The sequence below is a fragment of the Suncus etruscus genome, chromosome 1 (assembly GCF_024139225.1).
Source record: "Suncus etruscus isolate mSunEtr1 chromosome 1, mSunEtr1.pri.cur, whole genome shotgun sequence".
Classification (NCBI taxonomy): Eukaryota; Metazoa; Chordata; class Mammalia; order Eulipotyphla; family Soricidae; genus Suncus; species Suncus etruscus.
Window position 1 is genome coordinate 31,110,439 of NC_064848.1, and position 23,067 is coordinate 31,133,505.

At 32.6% G+C, this 23,067-nt stretch overlaps 1 protein-coding gene and 1 pseudogene across 1 annotated transcript in view; both read right to left on the reverse strand.

Annotated features, from left to right (window-relative positions):
• Window positions 1-23,067, reverse strand: part of ABCA12 (ATP binding cassette subfamily A member 12) — a 216,814-nt gene that overhangs the window by 68,950 nt on the left and 124,797 nt on the right. Inside the window, 6 exon segments of the mRNA XM_049768435.1 lie at window positions 7,600-7,714; window positions 10,579-10,894; window positions 11,438-11,617; window positions 13,732-13,822; window positions 20,077-20,196; window positions 21,822-21,961. Coding sequence (XP_049624392.1) covers window positions 7,600-7,714; window positions 10,579-10,894; window positions 11,438-11,617; window positions 13,732-13,822; window positions 20,077-20,196; window positions 21,822-21,961 — 962 coding nt within the window.
• LOC126028015 (uncharacterized) lies at window positions 19,276-19,390 on the reverse strand (annotated as a pseudogene).

Here is a 23,067-nt window from a genome sequence, read left to right on the forward strand (position 1 = left end):
AGCTATTTCTGAGCAGACAGCCAGGAGTAACCCCTAAGCACTGCCGGGTATGGCCCAAAAACCAAAAAAAAATAGATGGTTTGCATAGCAATAAAATTTTTATATATGTGTATATGTAACAAATGATACCTGAACTAGCAGTCAATATTAATTTACATGAAAAAATAATATCTCTAGTTACTAAGAATTTAAAACACAATAATTCTGATGGAACACTTTGTTTTGCCACAGACAAGTGGCACCTAAGTCAGATTTGTCACCCTCACTTTCCAAAATGACACTCACATACCCTAAATACATTTATGTATCTCAAATAATCTATGCCCTTATTTCAACTGATATTGTTTAATAACTCAATAATAAGTCCAGAGGTAAAATATTCTACCAAGTTATGAATCCAACATTGTGAATAAACTCCAGAAGGATTTTGAGTGTTCTAAAATCCTCTGATCCTAGGTTTCCTTCAATTTGATGACATGTTTTAATTCAGGGAAATGTAAATTTTCTAGTTTTAACAAGTCATGATTAATGTTAAAGATAGGTAAAATATTCCATTTTGCTTTTTAAAGTTTTGTATTTTTTAAATAATATCTTTATTTAAGCACCATGATTGCAAATAGGTTAGTAGTTGGGTTTCAGTTATAAAACAAGAACACTCCTTCACCAGTATAACCTTCCCACTACCAATGCACCCATATCTCTGCTCCCTCACTCCTTGCCTGTATTCGAGAGGCAGGCATTCTAATTCATTGATTAACATTGTCATGATAGTTGTTAGTGTAGTTATTTCTTTATCACTCATTGTGGTAAGCTTCATATCATGGGCTGGTCCTTCCAGCTATCATCTCTATTGCCTCTCAGTATTATTACCATTCTGTCTTTTATTTTTCTTCAATCCCAAAGATGAGTGAGACTATTTGGTGTCTATCTCTCTCCATCTGATAATTCACTCAGTATAATAGTGTCTATGTTGACTGATTTATAGAAAAACTTAATGACTGCTTTTTTCTGATGGTTGCATAGTATTTCATTCTGTATATGCATCACAGTTTATTTAGCTACTAATCTTTTATCAGACATCTGAGATATTTCCAGATTCTGGCTATTGTAAATAGCACTTCAATGAATATAGGTGAGCAGAAGACATTTTTGTATTGTGTTTTTGTGTTCCTAGGGTATATCCCAGGTACTAGGATAGCTGGATCATATGGGATCTCAATTTCTAGTTTTTTGAGGAAACTGCGTATTGTTTTTCAGAAAGGCTGGACTAGACACCATTCTCATCAGCAGTGAATTAGAGTTCTTTTCTTCCCACATACCTGCCATACTGATTGTTCGGTTCTTTGTGATGTGTGCCAGTCTCTGTGACATGAGATGGTACATCGTTGTTGTTTTGATTTGCGAGTCAAGTCCATAATGACTAGTGATGTGGAGCATTTTTTCATATGCCTTTTGGACATTTGTATTTCTTCTTTGAGAAGGTATCTGCTCATTTTTCTCTTCATTTTTGATGGGTTTAAATGTTTTTGCTTCTCATGTCTGTCAGTACCTCGTATATCTTAGATATTAGGCCCTTATCTGATGGGTATTGGGTGAATAGCATCTCCCATTCTGTAGGTAGCCTTTGTATCCTATTGATTATTTACTTTGAGGCTCCTATCTCCATTATTTATTTATCTGGCTTTTGGGTCACACCGAATGGTACTCAAGTGTTTTGTGCTTCAGGAAGTGATTAGACTACCTTAAGATGCCAGACCTGAAGGTAAACCTGGGATATGTGAAGGATGTGCTTTAGATCATTGAGCTATTTCCTAAGCTCTATTGGTCAATTTATATTAAGTTTATTTGGCAGGAAGTTGAGGAGTTAGAAGAAGCAGTGCTAAGAGGCCATTCCTGGCTCTGTGCTCAGGGATCACTCCTGAAATATGGCATTCTGGGAATCAAATCAGGGTGGGCATGTGCAAGACAATTTCTTTAACTTCTGTACTATCTCTCTAGTTCCTTTATAGATACATTTAAAATAAAAACAAGAACTATATATTATCACTCTATAATCTGGTAAATTTTTGTAAACCCAGACTTTTCAGTGTCTATTCCCCATCCCAGTAGAACCTGTCTAGTAAATAACCAACATAACACAGCAACATAATACAATCTTTGGCTCTACAAACAAAATAGTGTATTTCACTTTTGCCATTGCAATTTGCCACATTCTGATAACTCTGCTATTTCTGTTACCATGGAAACAGCTACCTGACTGCCAACAGTCTAAGCTGTGGGCTTTAAGTAATCATCATTGAGAAAAAGCCTGTGACTTTTCTTCTTAACCCTGCCCTTTTCCTTACCTTCTTTTTTCCCTATTGCTTATCTCCTCCCAGTTCCTGTCACCTATTGCAGTAAAGACATCAAATCAATGCTTTCAGTTGAATGGAACTCTAGGTCAGATTAAAAATATCAACATGGAGCAAAGATTCACTATAAAAGCTGTCTCCAATTTTTATATATTATCATTGAACATAAAATCCCATTTGGAGTAAAAAAAGGACTCAAGGGTATTATTTTAGAAATTCATTTCCTACAGTCAAACCCATCTTAGAAAATTACTACTTTATCTATTCATATATGTTAAAGGCATATTAACTTTTTATTTGCCACTTTTTGTTATTTGCATAGTCAGAAGTCTTTCTAAATTTTTGCTTACATGAATATAATTGTAGAAGGCTTATAACTATCCTTAGCTGCCTGAATTTATGTGGTTTAAATTGAAAAAATATCAGACCACCCAAACAGTATTATAGGTCAGTGAAAGTCAATTTCAAGAAATTTCACTAGGTGATAAAAAAAATCAAAGGTACTTCAAGTGCATGGAAAAAGGGCCTTCAACTCTAAATGTGTTTTCATTATTTGACAGCTGATAGCTGCAATATAAAAAGATTTACATATCTAAAATATTCTTCATACACCGTCTTGTTATAATGTTGTTTGGCAAACCTGAAGACCAGGGCTAAAGGTGTTTATTATTGTAATCTTGAAAATGTCAGAACTTAAAATCAGATCTCACACCTAAGAGTTGGTAAAAAAAAATGTTGAAGTTTTCAAGTGTGTTTACTACTTGACATTCTAAAGATGGAATTCAAAGCTAAAGTCAGAATTTTATGCTCTGAGAGGAACAGCTGCTACTCAAAGAGAAAGAGCAACCAGAACAATTGGTAATGGAGAAATTTTCTAGATCCACTGCTGACTTTATTATAATAAATAAGACCAAGATTGTTGATTGAACATGGTCTCAGAGGGCAGGTATATTTTCTTGGATGTCATTGAACATCAGGTGCCATCTTCATAATTAAAGAGTCACTTGTGTCTCAAGTGTCTTAAATCAGAGCAACTCATAAGTTAATGATAACTTCTTGCTCAAGAAAATACTTCTGCTCTGGGGTTAATCTCTCTGCCCCCAATTTATGATAAAAGAAGTCACAAGAAGAAAGTTTTATAATATTAATTTTAAGATTTCAATTATACAATATTTTCTATGTCACAATTTCATTTAATTTTTTGGTTTGAGGATGACATTCAACAATGCTCAGGGCTTACTTTGGTTTTGTGCTCAGGGATCACTCCTGGCAGTCTCAGGAATAATCAACAGGGAAGCCAGAGATAAAACCCAGGCCTCCCAGTTCAACTGCGTGCAAGGCTAACACTCTATCTGCCAATAAACTGTTACTCTGACCCCTCTTGCTAGCCTTTTCTAAATGTGTTTGCTTTCACATTAAAGGAAATATGATACACAGGATTGAAATTAATCTTGTCAGGGAGAGACATAATAAATGTACTTGACACTGATATTTGTATTTAATTCCATGAGAATGTCAGACCCTAATTCATTTTTAAAAATACAACTTTCTATCTCAATTAAAAATCATCCAAATAAGTGAATCTTTGCTAGTATTACAAATGATTTGTTATGGCCATTTTCTACTAAGTTCCAAGTTTCTACTAGTGGCATGGATAATTTATGTCAAAAATATATGAAAGTGAATGTGGAAAAACAAGAACATTCTGGCATATTTTTGATAACATCTCTGCATCCACAGATAGTTTCAGTTTCTTCTCTGAACAGAGAAAAAAACAACTTTAAATCATGATTACAACTGAATATCAGCAAAAAAATAATCACTAAAGACATATTCAATAAAATAAATGAAATGAACCCACAGTTCAAAAATAATTAAAAAAAGACTTTTTATGTATTTAAAACCAGCTTTGGTGTAGAAATTTAATGTTTGAAATTTTAAGAGGGAGAAATATAGATTAAAACTGAATCCAAAGTCATTCTGTTTACAGCTTTTTTTTTTTAGAGTTTGTCACATTGGTGTTTTTGGATATGATGTAATTAACATTGAATGCCTAAAGCATAAATATCAACGCCATTGTAAAACACACTGTGTTAGTAGTAAAAAAAAAAGTAAGGACTAAATTTCATAAATAACTATTGCACATTAATATTTGTGCTAATTTATTTAACAAATCATAGGAATTCACTGACATCACATCATAACAAGGTCAAGGATTAATGGCTTTGTTGAAAAACAACTCATTTTAATTCCTTGCCCAGATTTGAGAACTATTGGTATAGGAACAAAGATTAATCATTTTTATTTCATTCAAAATGAGAAAGAAGTAGTAGATGAAAACTTTAGGCTGCAATAAATAAACAGAAAAATAAATAAATGAAAAATAAAAAACAGTGATATTAAAATGTGATTTTGAGTCTCTAATAATACATGATATTAATCCTTGACATCAGAATTTCTAAAGAGTTTGTTATCAATATACGATTCCAGGAGAAAATGTAGTTATGTATTGAAAGGAATCTTGATTGCAAGTAAATACACTGAAGTGCAAGACTCAGATACACCAGTAACTAGCTCTCAGTAAGTCATCTCTATCTCTATGGACTCAGCTTTTCCATCTTTTCAAATGAGGAGGTTAGAATAAAACTGAGGGCACTAGAGAAGGTTGAGCAAGAGACACTAAAAATAGTCCATTAATTTCATGTCTGTTTCTATCAATTCATATTACGAAAAGATCATGTGCTTTGGAAATTAGGACACTGTTCATTTTAAGAAATATTATTTTACATGCTACTGAGAAAGACAAATAATTGTTAAATAAGTAATGACACTTTATCAAGTGCCTCCCAATGTCAGAGCATAAAATGGTAAATAAAACATCATTATTTTAGAATTGGTATAGGATGTATAACTGAACACTTCTGTCCTGGCAGGAGGGGAGCTTTAGTCTGGAATTGTACTGTGGATTGATAAGGCTCAGAGAACTGAAGAGACTGAGATGAAGTGAAAAAGAACTGGGAGTTTCAAAGTCCAATTCCCTGATTTCAAGTTCATAGTTTTCCACTCTCTGATTTGACTGCAAAAATGAAGACACAGAGCATCCCCATAGAAAAACCTTGTTAAGTTTAGAGCCATAGAGATAGAAGTGGAATCAAGGTGTTTGCCTTGCATGCAACTGACCTGTGCTTAACACCAGGCTTAGTATATGTTTCCCTGAACCCAATCAGGAGTGATATCAGAGCAGTCAGAATTGAGCATTTAATACTGCCAAGTACCAGCCTTCCTATTCCCAAAGTCCTAACATTTTGTTCACCTTACAATCCTAAATTTTATATTTTTAATTTAGAAAGGACACTCCTTAGATATTTTTAATAGCATCCATAGGTAAGGTCACAATATCATTAAACATAATATAGTATGCATGTATACTTGTTTATATGAGTGTTCATAAGATATTTATATGCACTAAATATGCATGAATACACATGTGTATATATAAGCAACAACTCCATTATAATGTATTTTTAATACAAGAAAAATATATAAGGTATTTATTTTGAAGTAGAAAAGTTTTTATTACTGTTGCATACTTCAAAGTTTTTCTTTAATCGTGAAGATTCATTTCTGAGTAGCAGAAACTTCATAGAGAAATTTAAGGTGTTAATTTATGAAGCTAGCAATCAAAATTATGGTTGCGAGCATGGATTCAAGTTTCTAAATTGGAATTAAGGAGTTCTTGCACAAGAGCTCTAATATAGCAGGGTTCAAATTAGCTGATGAGATATTATTAGATTATAACTGAAATATGAAAGTGCATCTGTGAGAATCAACCAGAATCCAAATAGAAAAGGCAAGAACTGTAGATTCAAACGTTAGAACAATCCTTAGAATCTAATGAAGACATAATAAAATATAAAGAAGTAATTTACAACTTGTAAAATATATGATCAATTGCCTAGAAGCACTGGCAAAGCCAGTATAAAAGTACAAGTAGGCTAACAGGTTATTCAAACCTCATTACTTCAAATTGTCATCTAGACTTTGCAGAAATGGTTGTGCCCCAGTTTAGAAATGATTTAGCATTTTTTTCTTCTACTCCATGAATGAGTAAAAATATGGACTTATTAAGGATAAGAAGATAAAATTTTTATATTCTGGCATAATACAAATATACAATGTTTTCCCATAAATTCTAAAATTTAAAATATTTTGGATTGGGGATAAATAATAATAAAGAACATGTCCAAGAGGAGCTAATGCTTTGCATCTCAGTTTGGTCTTTAACCATCAACTTATTAACCTAAGTGATTTCACAATACAAAATTATTAGTTTTCATAAATCATGAATTAGTGGAAGATGAAGGAATTAGTAATTGGAACACACCCTGTAGCGTTTAGGGACTACTCTTGATGATTCTTCCGATTCTAATGTTGGCTACTCCTGATGACTCAATGTGGGTAATGAGAATTGAATCTTCCCCATGTATACAAGGCATATGTTTCAGCCTTTTGAGGTATCTCTTCAGCCATAAAGAAGAAGATAATTGAAGAAGACATAGTATTCTGGGAAGAGAATTTCCTCCTTGTGAGCTAACACCAGTCATCTGTCTATGTCTACATCTATATATATACTGTTTATATCTTCATTTAGGCTGACAATAATAATAATCTTACCTTAGCAGTCACTAATGTTATCGTTTCAATTTCTTTATTCTATGTTCAAAAGGTAATTTAAGGGGCAAAAATTACTTATGATAAAATTGAGCTCATACTTTCAGAACTTTCAGATTTATTTATTTATTTATTTATTTATTTATTTATTTTTGGTTTTAGGACTGGTGATGCTCAGGGGTTACTCCTGACTATGTGCTCAGAAATCGCTCCTGGCTTGGGGAACCATATGGGACGCTGAGGGATCGAATCGTGGTCCATCCTAGGCTAGTGCAGGCAAGGCAGACAGATGCCTTACCACCGTTTCGGCCTCCAGAATATTCAGATTTTTAATTTCAGAAAGAAAAACTTTCTTTGTAATTGTTTTGAGAAAATATTTTATCATATGCCATTATAATAACAAACTAACTTGTATAATATTTAATAATAAAAGTAAATAATTATTAATAATAAATAATAGTTATCACAATATATAGGCTAGGCTTTCTGAGTTTGTCTGGTCATGATAAAAACTTAGCAATTAATTATTATGCTAATTGAACTTATTCATATGAAAGTGAGAATTTTTTTAACATACCTCATGAAGCCGGAGGTCTTTCTCATAAACAAGTTTTTTTACAAATGCAGCTACAAATACAACCCAGGCAACCATAAGCACAATTGGAAGAGAATAAGAGACACTGGTTAAGAAGCTGTAAAAAAAAAAGCAAAATAGCAATTCAGTAACCAAAACCAATATTACACATGCAAAGTACTAAGTATTAAGTATTAAGAACACACTTCCTCTTTTATCAATTAAATGCTTTTATTGAAAATTGGGAAACATCATTAAGTTTATGATTTTTTAAAAATAAAGGTGATTTAGCAGTAGGCCCAGGATTTTTCTAGCTATAATAGTACAAGGAATAAAAAAAAAAAAAGCCTTGCTGGAAATGACCCCCAAGACACAGCATAGAATAAGCCTAATTACCACTAGATACAGTCTTCCAAATCCTAAACCAAAACAAATAAACTAAATGCTCAAATCAAAGCATTTGATTAAAGGTGTTGAAGGAATTACTCAAAGTAATGATACCAGCAATTTTATAAACAATAAAAAAATGACTCTTCTGGTAATGTACTAATCTAGAGAATCATTTTAAGTTCTCATTGGGTCTCAAATATATGCTTGAGTGCCTGCCCAGGATTCCTAAAAGTTCAAAGTTAGTGTCTCTCAGTGCTAGCCAGAAACTAGAAACACCTTATTAAAGCACAGTTTTCTTTACTCCATTCAGTTTTCTTGTTTTATTATTTTTTAATAAATAATAAAAATATTTCTATGAGGTGAAGTGAAAATTTTTCATTCTAGAGAATTTTCAAGGTAATATTTATGTTACTGGTCTAAAAATCATACATTTGAAAACTATTCTTTATGAAGATGTATATAGAAGTGTGGTACCAGGGATTGAACTTGCATGTAAAATTTACAACAGACATGTAAGTCTATCATGAGCTATATCCCTAGACCTGAATACTTTGGAGAAGAAAGCTCCCAAGATCATTCTGCTTTTTATTTTATTTTGTGGAAGAGGGTGAGATACTCCTGACTCAGTGCTCAGGGGCTGCTCTACTGTCATTTATTCTATGGCTAAGATCCCCTATGAGAAATGTGACTATTAATAAGACATAACCTATATATTATGTGCAATTTGTTTAGAATGCCACATTTATGACCATCAAAATGTAAAGTTTATCACCATCAGAAATATGAAATTTATTTAGTGAAAAGAAATAAGAATTGAACCATACCAACTTATTTTTGTTTTGGGGTCATACCCAGCAATGCTTAGTTAGGGGTTACTCCTGGACTTGCATTCAGAATTACTCCTGCAGTGCTCAGGAGATGATATGGGATTCTGGGACCAAACTCAGGTTGGTTACATGCAAGGCAAGTGCCTTACTCACTGTACTATTTCTCAAACCTCAGAGTCATAGTCATATTTAGTTTTAGCTTATAGAAAATAGTCTGGCATGAGTAAGTACTTAAAAACTTGTTGAAAAAAAGTTGTTGGATGAGTCTTGTCTTAGTTCAGATTCAAACTTGATACTATGTACATCTTTAGAATTAAGTGAAGGCCCTCCATCACTAACAATAGTTGCCCCATAATATTTCTTTTAAATGAATGTGTATATTTTTCATTTAGTATAAATAGTATTTATAAAGAAAAAGGGAAGAAAAAATTGTCTTATCATTGAAGGACCAGGACTGAGTCTTAATCCCACTTATGATGGATGTTGCCCAGCTGTGGAACATATGCCCCACATGTGTAAGCATAAAAATATTGAATATTATATATATTTATACATGTATATGTAAGACATTATAATAACATTGCATAATAAATAGCTGCCTAGACAACTTTTTTTAAAGGTAGCCCCAAAAACCTATCACCTTAGATGCCAAAATTTATAAGGTAAAAAAATGAGCACAAAATGTGTGTGAGAATCGTCCTTTAATTGAGCTGTCAATTATTTACAGTTGATTAAAACTGTTGCAGTTTACTCATGGTTTGCACAGCAAAGTCTTCCTGCCATCTACAATGAACAGGTCACCCACCAGAAACTTCACACTTGTATATAAACTACAATAACAGCACAGAGTAATGGATGATTACTGTAAGGCAATATTCAGCTTCAAACTTTTATGTGGGAGGATGAACTTGAATAATGTAGTTGGTCTGATGTGATTTTATTTTCACTGTGACCAAAGAACTGCCCAGCTGACAGATTTTCTGGACAGTTCAACTGTCTAAAATCATGACCATTACATTTTTTGTTCACTTAGCCAAAGTGTTTTAGATACATATTCCTAGCAAGTAGATTGGTGATAGATAAAATACTTTCAGATGATATACTTTTATCTTCAGATATTATCAATAATGTCTTTTATCAAATTTTTCTTAAAATTCACTGTATACACATATATATTAATATGATGTATAGTTATACATAATATACATCATATTAATATATATTAAAATTGAGAGTTGAAAGATTATGGGTTTTTTAGGCCACACCCAAAAGTGCTGAGAGCTTATTCCTGGCAGTGTTCAGAAGGTCATACAAGCTACCAGGGATCAAACTTGGATCATCTGTATACAAGGCTTTACTATAGCTCCAGCTCTACAAGTTGGAAGAAATGTTGGTCATTTTATTTAATTCCTTTTTTTGCTTAAATATAGTTAAGATCTGCAGAGATCTTAATCATTTAGATCAAAATCATTTAGAATGCACTTAGCTATGGGGGCCAGAATCTCAAATACCAAGACCAAAGTTTTCAAAAATTTAAAGGTCATGATAAAGAAAACCTGGATCACTTGACCAATACTATTACTTTTGATAGCAATGATAAGTTATCATAAAGCCATACCCTATACGGCCCTATAGGTAAACCCTTTTCTGTAAACAGATTTTGAATATATACTTAGTGAGCTTTATTTATGTGACTAAAAAATGAGAAATGAGTTCTCAGAAAAATGGTTAAATATTACAAAGTGATGCCAGTGCAATGACTTACTTGTCTTTCATGAAGCATGGATAAGGAATTGCTTGAACCTGGACTGCTATATCCTGAGAATTTCTCCCAGTCTGCAATTCAACGATAGCTCTTTCAATGCTATCCTGCAGGTAAATGAAAGCTCTGCCGTAGATCTGGTTGTGTGATGGAGAGTTGTGAGGCCCTGGAGCCCAAATCTTGGTTCTTATGCTTCTTGTGGTCTGTGCAGTCTTAAGACTCATGCGGATTGTATATTTTATGACGGGAGGAAGAGAAACACTTTTTGAGTGATAGCTTCTGTACTGACTTTGGTTAGAAGGAAGTTTAAAAATAACACCTAAAAATGAAAGGGCAACAACATCAGAAAGGTTATTTTATGGTTGACATTATGCATTGTTTGGGAGCAGCCCAAACAGGCAATTGAGTTAGTAATTGACAGTAAACCCTGGCTCGTAATTTACAGCAAAAACAGTTAAATGGAAGTGACAACCTGAAAGATTCAAAGCAGGAGTTTGAGAATATAATCACAAACTAAGTGGCCAGATTAAATATTTCACCTTAAGCCACTTATGAAAATGAAAACATACACAGAAATTTACTGTAAGATATAGAGTCTTGACTGATTCTGACATAGATTTAAATACACACACAATTATAAAACCCCTTTTAATCTTAATTTTAACCATATCATCAAAACTACATGTATGTCAAAGGTTTCTCAGAAACCTTTTCTTTTCTACATGACAGTTTCCCATTTCTAAGACCATCAGAAGGAATGTCCCCATCTACTTTTCTAAATTTCTGGATAAAAGAGGCTAGGGAAGAATTGGGATGATTTTAGTACAAAGAGGAACTCAAACTCTAGTAAAATTATACTTACTTCCAAAGAGATCATTGCTCTTGTAGAGCCTTTTAGCCTTTGCTTCCATTTCATCTACAGTTTTTGATGCCTGAATACGGTCATACAATACACAGGAAGAAATATTTACTGTCAGGGTTGATAGTGTGTTGAGATGATCAATGAGGTCAATACTGTTTTCTAATTTCATTCTTAGGATATCTAAGATAGCAAAAGCAATTCAAACAAAAAAAAGGTTATGATAATTTAAATAATACTGTTTCAAATAGTAATGGTACACAATTCTGATGCGTAGTTGTAATAGATATTAAATAACATAAAATAATGAAAGTAGAACCAGACAAAATATAGTAACTTGAAGTTAGCTGGGCAAGTGGTCCTGTCAGAGATATTGAGTTAAATGCACACAGAGTAAACATTTATGTTTAGGGAGCTATAGGTCATATTTAAAAGTAATTCTGTAATTAATTAAAGAATGCCTAAGTGAAACAAATCTCTATCTCTACTAAGGAAGAAGACAATGAAATAAAATAAAAGTTATTAACAAAGAAAATCACTTCTGAGGAGGTCATAATGTGAGCATCTATGTTATATATTACAATTTCCTAATATGACTTGATTTAAAACCTGTGTGAGTTATCTGTTGATATCTGTATTAATCTAGACAAAACCATCACATTTTTATTTCACATAATTACTCTGAAGAAAGAGGATTTAATTGCTCTTTAATTTCATGACTTCTTATGAGGAAATCAACTGAGACAAAGGGTAAATATAAAGTTTCAAGTTAATAAATCACTTGGTCAATTAAATTTTCACTGACTGGATCATCACAAATAGTGAGAAAGCTGTGAATATTATAAATTCCTGCTTATAAAACACAAATGTGCCTCTTCCATCTTTGGCTATGAGTCTAAATTTCTCACAGTAGACAACTTATTAAATTCTTTTCTCATTTAATTGAAAAATAAAATGTTTTGATTGATAACTACTTGATGAAGGCAAGTATAATTGTCACTTAATTGCTGTCCAACAGTCATTGGGAATCAAAAAGATTTCTTTAGTATTGAAATGCAGTAAACTGAATCATAGAAGAGCAAAAGGAACAGTACTCCCAATTTCCAATTGGAACTATTCACTCTTATATTCTAAGATATATATGCAATTTCATAAATAACCATGGCACTGTTAATTTTAACCTTATTTTAAATTAACGTTCTATTTCTGAAGTTAGGAATAATAAAATTTTATATAAGAATTTAGAGTACTAGAGAATTTAGGGACTGGAGATATGGTACAGCTGACCAGAGTTTGATCCTCAGCACTCCATATGGTTCCTCAAACATGCCAAGAGTGATCACTGAGAGCTGGGCAAACACCCCCTCAAAAAAAGGGCTTTTAACCAAGTGTTTTCTTACTTTTTTCTTTCAAGGAAATAAATTTGCTAATACTGTGTTTAATTAAATGGAGTTCACTATTAAACATACATACAATTATGTACAATAGAAACATAGGTATAATTACTCTCTGCTTATTTATAACTCGAGTTCATATCTCAGAATTGAAGAGAAGTAGGAACATTTGTTCTACTACTGCCAAATTCTGATGCTCTCAATCCCTTCTTCATCCTCATGGTTGCATAGCAACAGTAAATCAGACACAGACTGAATTAGATGTCTTGCATCCCTTAGGTTGAAGGTGGAGCTGTGGCAGAGGGAATGCAGTAAGTTCAGACAGCTTGCTTTGATCTTCTTTGACCTGTTCCTTTTATAGGACCCTGGGAGAAGCGTCCAACCTTGAATACTGATTTAGGTTTATCTATTTATTTTTGAGTCTCTGCATTGCCTCTGCTTTGCTTTGCTAATTCTTTAACCTCTTCTAATTATATTCAGGGTTGGTCAAAGTGATACCAAGACAAAGTGGAGATAAATGTTAAGTGTAAAAAAAATTGTTAAATGTAGTCAGAAACAAATAATTTTATCTTCCTTTGTCCTTCAAGACTTGCTTTATGTTGGTTACAAAAAAAGGAAAAAGAAAATAAAATTTCTATGACTTATAGAAACCTACCTATGATTGGCAGAAAAGGTTGCATTCACATGTAATATGTTACAATTAGTGAAACTATCTAGAAATACAAATAGTCACTACTAGTTGTAATTGTAAAACTATTGTGAAGAGAAGATGGGTGAATAGGATTTTATTTTTCTTAGATTAATGTTCTTAAAATCAAATATAGAAAAGAGGAACTATTTTATAATGTTTTCATCACATTTTAAACATAAGAATGAACAAAAGTGGTATAAATGTAAACTCACCAAGGTCATCTATTTGTTTCAATAATTCAACAGCATCAAGTCCCACGGAGAATTTTATGAAAACTTGCACAAATGGGTTCCTTAGAGTATTCTATGAGTAACAATAGTGAATCCATGTTAATATAAGAAAAACATGTTTAGTTATTATCTCTCTAATAATACCCAGAGTAAAATAAAAGAATCACAAATACTAGTTAAAAAAAGAAGATATGTGACTGGTGATGACTTGAAAGTAGGGCTTCTGTTAATGGAGCTACATATGATCCGAATCAAGTTTGGGAAATTATATTCATTTAAAGTAATTTTCCCCATAGCAAGTATATAATGTGTTTTAAACATATGTTGTATACAATTTTGGTGGTTCTTACTTGAATTTTGTTCAGTTGAGGCCTAAACAACTTTTAATAATCCTGATGTCTACCTGAAAACTGACATCACAAAACTAAATTTTAGCAATGTTTTTTTCTGTAAGTCTTTTGCCTTTTCTAATTTCAGGTCACTTTTATGTAAAGTACTGTGAGAGAAGTAGAATGCCTGTCTTAAATACAGGCTGGGGTTGTGGGAGGAGGGCGATGGGGGCATTGATGGTGGGAATGTTGCGCTGGTGATAGGGGGTATTCTTTTGTGACTGATATCCAACTATAGTCATGTTTGTAATCACGGTGTTTAAATAAAGATATTAAAATTAAAAAATAAAGTAATGATAAATGACATAAAAGATATCAAGTATAAGTTTTTATGGTATTGTTTTCTGCTTAGTGAATGTATCTATTTGGGCATGGAAAAATAAGGTAATGAAAATCTTTGTTACTATTTCATGCATAGAAATTTTTTAAATTACATTATAATTAAAATGTAAAGGTCTTATTTTTTAAATTTGTATTGTAGTGTAAGTAATATAGAACATAAAGGACTTTATAATTATCTTACAAATTGGTCACATAGCTACCACATAATATGATACATAATACTAGAAAAATCAGATTGAGAACTTGTTCTGTGTTGAGCACTATCTAAGACAGTTTACCCACGGTATTTTTATTTTGGAGGGGTGTCACATTCAGGATGCTGAGGAGCTACTCCCAGTGACTCCCAGTGTGTTACTGGGTAGCCATTTCTTGTGGTGCTAGGAGACTGCAGGATTGAGTCCTGAACCCAGGTCTCTCACATACAAAGCATGCACTCTCGCCTTTTGAGTGGCCCTTACTTTGATTTTCTTCGATTTCAAGAACACTTTGAGGCCAGGTAACATTATTATGCCTAGTTCCTAGGCAAAGCTAGAGGATTCTCTTAATGACAGACAATTAGTAAGGGTAAAAAAAATTAAAAGGAGGGAATTCAACTTGATTAAATAAATATTTGTTTATTCTATGTGTAAACATGTGGGTTGATGTTTATGGAATTTGGTTAGTGTTGGTTTTTTTTTTCTAGAGGACCTTTCAGTACCATTTACTATCCTGCCTTTGTCAGTATCTTCTGTTAACATGGAAATTAATAATTAAGAATGAAATATATCAAATCTATATTTACATGATAGAATTAATTTGCTGAGGGCTCTAAATTAGAGCAATAAGTTTATCACACTGCTACACACTGTGAAAACCAAGTCCTTTAAAATATAGCTATTTGCTAAGGAATTAACTTATACATCATGGAAAATATGAATCAGAGCATTACTAACTATGAAAGTTACTAGATGTCATTTAGAAATGGTTCGCTAGCCTTATTTTTAATATCCCAGGACTACTTTTACTATTAATTCTCTCTGTGCTATACTATTTTCTCTTCTGCTTTCAGAAATTACTCCTGGCAGGCTCTGGACAACCATATGGGATGCCAGATATCAAGCCTGGGATTGGCTGCAAGGAAGACAAATGCCCTGCCTGCTGTACTATTGCTCTGGCTCTTGTGCCATGCTATATATCAAATGTTTCACACATATAAGCTTTGCAAAATTGTGATTCTGTTATCAAATACCCACTTTAAAGATTCTAAAACTGAAGGCTTTTTCCATGGTTTGCGAAAGAAATCACAATGGTCAAGCTAGGCCTTGCGCTAAAACTTTAAAATATCATATTCTTTCCTTTCACTGCAAACCAAAATAAAAGACAGAGCACACGGCAGACATTGTGAACTACCTCTGCTCTGCTGTGTGTTGGACCTTAAAACAACCGGCCCAGAACATTTCCTGAGGACACTTCAGAGGTAAGCAGTCCCTGCCCACAAAGGGTAGAGCCAGAGGAGTGCTGCCACTCTGCTTTGCTTTGCACTACACATATCTTCTAGACAATGAACCCTAGCATAATACTAAGAAAATACCACACTACAATTGTGACAATAGGAAAACAATGCAGGCCAACCCCATACATAAAGAATGAAGATGGCAACTCTGATGACCTAAAAAGTCTCAACCACTTATTTAGTCTCTCAGATAAGGAGTTTAGAGAAGAAATATATAGAATGTTCATAGAACTCAAAGAAAGCATGGATTGAGCTTAACAAACCACAAATAAGAATCAAGAGAATATGAAAATAGAAATCAGAAAACTCCAAAATGAAATAATATTATTAAAAAACTTGGTAGGTGAAATGAAAACCTCATAGAAAAGCCTCATAGAAAAGCAGCTAAGGACAGAATCAGTGAGCTGAAGAAGAGATGCATAACAACTTCATACAACAGAAAAAGTCTTAAAGTAACTTATCAGACAATAGAAAATAGAAGTCTTCAATAAACTCAACAGAAACAACATAAAAATCATTGGAGTACCAGAGACCCAGAAGGAAAATACCTATTAGGATTCAATAGTCAAGGTAACTGAAATTTACAAAAAAAAAATCTAGCCCCATCAAAAATGGGGAGAAGAAATCAACAGACAATTCCTCAAAGAAGAATAAAAAGACACATAAAAAATTCTCCACATCACTAATCATCAGGGAAATGCAAGTCAAAACAACAATGAGGTATCATCTCGTGCCCACACCACAGAGATTGGCACACATCAGAAAGAACAACAATCAGTTCTGGCTGGGATGTGGGGAAAAAGAAACTCTCATTGACTGATGGTGAGAATACTGTCTAGTCCAGCTTTCTGGAAAAAAATTGAAGATTCCTCAAAAAACTGGAATTTGAGCTCCATATGATCCAGTTATATCACTAGGGATATACCCTAAAAACATGAAAAAACAATTAAAAAATGCCCTCTGCTCACTTATATTTATTAAAGTGCTATTTACAATAGCCAGAATTTAGAAACAACCAAGATGACATACAACAGATATATGGCTAAAGACAATAGAATTTTGTATTTTGATGCAGTCATCAGGAAAAATAAAGTCATGAAATTTTCCTATACATGGATGGAAATGGAAACTATTATGCTGAGTGAAATAACTCAGAGGGAGAGATAAACACAAAATAGTCTCACTCATCTGTGGGATTGAAGAAAAATAAAAGACAGTATTTGTAACAATGCTCAGAGACAATAGAGATGAGGGCTAGAAGGATCAGCCCATGATATGACAGTATTTGTAACAGTGCTCAGAGACAATAGAGATGAGGGCTAGAAGGATCAGCCCATGATATGAAGCAATGAGGGTTAGTGAGTACACTAACAACTATCATGACAATGATTATGAATGAGAGAAATAGAATGCCTGTCTCGACAAGCATGAGTGAGGGAGGAGGGAGATAAGGGCATTGGTTGTGGGAAGCTTACACCGATAAAGGGTAGTGTTCATTTCTATAACTGAAACCCAACCATAAACATATTTGTAATCATGGTGCTTAAATAAATATATTATTAAAAGTGAAAAAGGAAAAATTATAATTTAAATAATATTTTATATATTATATATTATGTATTCTATAACCATATATTTATATGATTATAATTATATAATGCATGTTATATTTAAACTATATGATATATAATAATTATATATATAAATTTTATAATTTAAAATAGAAAGGACTTTTATTCAAAAGGAAAATTCTCTTTTTTCTTGTTTTATTATTAAAACACTAATAAAAAAAAAAGGAAAGACAAAACACTCTTCCACTTGCTCATACCTCCTCCTTCCTTTGACCTCTCTCACCAAATCAGAACCTTAATTTTCTCTCACATTCAATCAACAATGAATAGGCAATGAGAAGACTGAAGAGAGAGTTAAAGACCTCTGAGGGGGAAATGTCATTTCTTATACAATTTTAGAAATAAGGTTTCCCTTAATAACGAAGTGATAATTTATTTATATCTGAAACAAAATAGACTTCTATTAGTTGATTACCCCATTTATGGACATTGTCATAGTTTTTCTTAGAAATTACTGAACTTTGAAACTATTATAAACTATTATGAATGTCTTTGATCAATTTATCATCTAGACAACAAAAGTTTCTTTTTTTTTTTTTTTTTTTTTTGGTTTTTTGGGTCACACCCGGCGGTGCTCAGGGGTTACTCCTGGCTGTCTGCTCAGAAATAGCTCCTGGCAGGCTCAGGGGACCATATGGGACACCGGGATTCGAACCAACCACCTTTGGTCCTGGATCGGCTGCTTGCAAGGCAAACACCGCTGTGCTATCTCTCCGGGCCCAACAAAAGTTTCTTAATAAGATAATGTGTGTGTGTGTCTGTGGTTTTTTTTTTCTGCTCACAGAAAGTAATTTTTGGGCGAGAAAGAGCAATTTTCTACTTAAAAATGCATATGCCAATAAAGTATTACTCAAGTAACCTTTATGATTTCAAAATATCACAAATATTCATTTTAAAATCTTAAGACACAAAAATTAACAGTAAATATGGGGAGGGGGTTAGGACTGGAACAATACTAGGATATTTGTCTTGTCATACCCATCTGGGTTTGATACCCGGCAACCCATATGGTTCCCAGTGTCCCACCGGGAGTGATCCCTCAATTCAGAGCCAAGAGAAAGCCTGAAGTATTGTTGGGTATGGCTCCAAAATAACAATTACAATTTATGGGGACTGTATTTGATTTAAAGCCTATTTTTAATTTTATTAAACATCTTAAATACTTGTTTTAGAGATTTAAGTTATTCTTTATAATAAAATTCAATTTGCAACCATGACTGTATTTATTAGAAGGAAATATATTGGCTATAATTTTCTCAGAAAATCTTGACTTCTTGAGCATGATGATAAAAAAGGGATTTGCTTTGTTTTTGTTGTTGGATCAGATCTGCTGATGCTGAGAGGCTACCTGCTGTTTTAAGTTCTATGAGGTTGCTCCTAGTGTTGCTCACAGGTATGTGTGGTACCTGTCAATAGAGATTGAACCCATATTTCTCACATGCCAAGAATAAATTCTAGACCTTTTAATTATCCTGTAGGCCAAAAGAAAATTTTGGGTGTATCTGCATATTTACTTTAGGGTCCATCAGTTTTTAATGAGTCAATTTCTTGGTATGTTTTGAAGTTACTATATTGGAATCATTCTTACTGGTTTTGTTTTATATCCAGCTCCATTTTTAACTATCTCTGTTAAAGAGTGAAACAATTTTTACATTATTTATATTACTACCAGAAAATCCTGTCTTTTGTTATTATTCCACGAATTTGCGTGTCATCCTTGTGCAGGGGCCATGCTAATCTTTTCTGTATCATGCCAATTTTAGTTTATGTGCTGCTGAAGCAAGCACATTGTTATTATTCCAAATTATACTTTTCAAATAGGGTTCATATACTTTAGTTATATTGTCAAGTTTTTAACCTAAACCATAAAGACACATGTTGGAACCAAAGTACACCTATCCCTAAATCTTATGTTTTTCTCTAGAAGAAATTTAGAGATTTGATATTTGTAAAATAGCAAGATATAACATAAAACAGGTAAATAGACATGTTTATTGTAATACTATAAGTGATTTTATTTTTGAAAAAATATCATTTACGTTACTAGTTATGTTTCCTGATCAGGTGGTAAGAACTAAGAGTCAGAGTAAGTATGGTTCCACAGAATAATATAGTTCAAAAGTAAGTGACAAATAGTAACTGTTTCAGAACCACACTCTGAAGGATAGAAAACAATTTTGTTGCAGCCGGGAAGGTGGCACTAGAGGTAAGGTGTCTGCCTTGCAAGCGCTAGTGTAGGACAGACTGCGGTTGGATCCCCGGCGTCCCATATAGTCCCCCCAAGCCAGGAGCGATTTCTGAGTGCATAGCCAGGAGTAACCCCTGAGTGTCAAATGGGTGTGGCCCAAAAACCAAAAAAAAAGTTTGTTGAATATGCATTTGTAAGTTATCACCTTCTAATGCATTCGGGATGATTAAATATTTCAAAAATTTATAAATACTATCAAAATTTATTACAAAAATAGTCTACTACCTGGAGCATAGGAATTGTCTGGTTTAACAGGTGGAAGGAATTCATGAAAAGTGGGGACTGATTCATCCACTCTTGAGATTTTTCTCTTAATTCAGCCAGCTGTCTCAGAGTTGCATTCGACTGAAAGACAAAAAAAATAGACACAGTCATGACTCACGACTATTTTTTCCTTATTTTCTAAAGGTATCTTAAGTCTGTTTTATTACTGAGCTTTCAGAAAACTTCTAAAAGGTAGTTTTCTTTTAATTCTCATAAATGCCCCACCTAGTTAAACATTTTTTAGTGGTAGCTCTAATAAGCTAAAGTTCATTTATAAAATTCTGGAAATTTTAGTATTTTCTTATTCATACAGTGAATTTACAGTCTAAGTAAAGCATCTATTTTGGAGTTTTCATGAATTTCTACCTTGTACTAGTGATAAACAAGTTTAGTCAAAGTATCATTCTAGTAGGAATATGAGAAGAAAGATATTCTCAAATAGATTTATTTGAAACTGACATATTTCTTGGAAAGCATCTGATCATAGTCAGTAGAGTAAAATACTGTATCTCAATTCCTCAATCTTGAACATTTATTTACTGAAAAAAATTGTATAAAAACACAGTTATAAAGAATGTATTGCTATATTGTTTATATAAGCAAAAAATAAAACAAAAGAATGTCTGGGACTGAAGATTGGGTGCCTAAATTCTATGGAATGAAAGCACTTGCAATCTTCAAAAGGAATTAATTAAGCTGTGTCAATTAAATTGGAAGAATTTCCAAAAATTTATTGTGTGAGAAAAGCAATATGTAAAAAAGTATTATAATGTAAATCACTTAAATATTACAAACAATAACCAAACAACTCCACACGTGAATATGTAAAGTATTTCAAAATGTGTATAGATTTTAGAAAAATACATTCCTGAATGTAACATTTATTAATTTACATGAAAAGGAAAGAACAGGATCAGAGGTATTAGCCAAGCAAAAAGAGAAGGGGAAAAAATTCCTACATTTATAAAATAAGCCTGTGTATGACTTCAATGATGCCATGTGGAACTAAGCAATAATAAAGCAAATGAGTAGTAAAATACAAAAATGTAAAACAGTAAAATTCTAGAAATCAATATCCATTTTTATATAAACCTAGAATAATTTTTACCACAGAAATTATAGCTGAATGACAAAACAATGATAAAACAGATATTTTATTCATTTTCATTCTATCATTTAAAACACATTAAGTTCACAATTCAAATCATAAAAGTCAACTTAGAAATGAGAGGGTAATTAATTCTATTATGGTTAAATTAGTTATGCAATAAGTATGGTTACCATTCATGATATTATCTACTTTTTTCATGTAAACATGTCATTATATTTTATGATCTAATATAAAGCCTATATGTGTCATGTAGAAATTGTTTTTATTCAAGTTAATTATAGAATGTTCCACTATTCTTTTGTGTAATGTCATTATTTTTTACATGCTTTAGAAGTTTGATGATTTTGGAGATTAATCTAAATATCTGTGATCTTATTTTAACTAAGTTCCTTTATCAGTTGTTTAACATGATTACCATGAAATTTATATTCTTCATACATATATACAAGGGACATAAGCTGAAAATTATTTAGTATCAAAAAGCCAAATTTAATAGAGTATCATGTAAAGAAATCAGTCAGAGTAAATATGAAAGTTTGCTACTTTAATAACTGTTTTAATATTCAATAAAATCTTTGGGTTAAAATGGCCAAACCTTTTCCATTATTGCCTTTGTGACAGGGGTATATGGTGCATACAGAATCTTTCCCAACAACATTGGTTTCAAGAAAGCCCAAATCACAGGTCCAGCAGGCATGTTAATGATGTCTTTATAAAGGGAGAAGCAAAATGGTGCTGCAAGGGAAGTGACAATAAAATCATTTAGTATATATATTTAAAATCTAATTCTTCATGGTAAATTGACAAAGATTATTGTTATTATACCCCAAAATCATGCCTTAGCATTTTCCCTATGATTAACAAGTATGAAGTACCAAAGAACAAAAGCATAGCTGCAAATTATTTATAGGTATGAAAGTCTAACCTAATAATCATGTCTATAACGAGTGATGACATTTTGCAAAGTAGTAAGGTTGAAACCACATTTTGGAATTTTTTATAAATATATATTATCAGCACTTAATTTTTGAAAGATATACCAAAAAAACTTCCTCTAAAGTAATCTCAGGTATTAAATAAGTGTTCAATGAATGTTTGTTGAATTTATTAAAAAGATGAGCTGGTTGTATTTTGCATCTCATATAGATTATAGATAAATTCAATGACTTTGATGTGCTTCTGAATACAGGTTTTCCTGCCACATTCACAAAACTCTTCTATGTAAAACAAATGTCTAATTCATTTTTTGGAGGGGCACATCCAGCAGAGCTCAGGGGTTACTCCTGGTTCTACGCTCAGAAATCGCCCCTGGCAGGCTTGGGGGACCATATGGGATGCCCGGATTTGAACCACCATCCTTCTGCATGCAAGGCAAACGCCTTACCGCTGTGCTATCTCTCCGGCCCTAATTCTTGAATGTTTTTCTTAACTTTCTAAAGTTTTTCTTAACTTTCCTTAACTTTAAATGTTTTAACTATTAGTCACTACCAAAGAAAACTATAGTTTGACTGATAAATTCTTAGTGCTGTACTTAAGAAATCAGAATTTTAGCAAACTGCCTATGTTCAAATCACATTTCTGACCATTCTTTGTTAAGAGACTTGGGCAAAGTTACTTAACTTCTTAGTTCCTCATTCTCCTCTATTAATAAAAAAAATAGTATTGTGTACTTCATAGGGTTTTTACAAAGAATAAGTGAATGAATAAATAATGTATGTGGAATGCTTAGAATAAAAAAAGCAAAAATTATTTTATTCTGAATCTAAGTCAACGCCATTGTTAAAAGATGACAATAAGAATGGATTTGATGGGCCGGGCGGTGGCGCAAGAGGTAAGGTGCC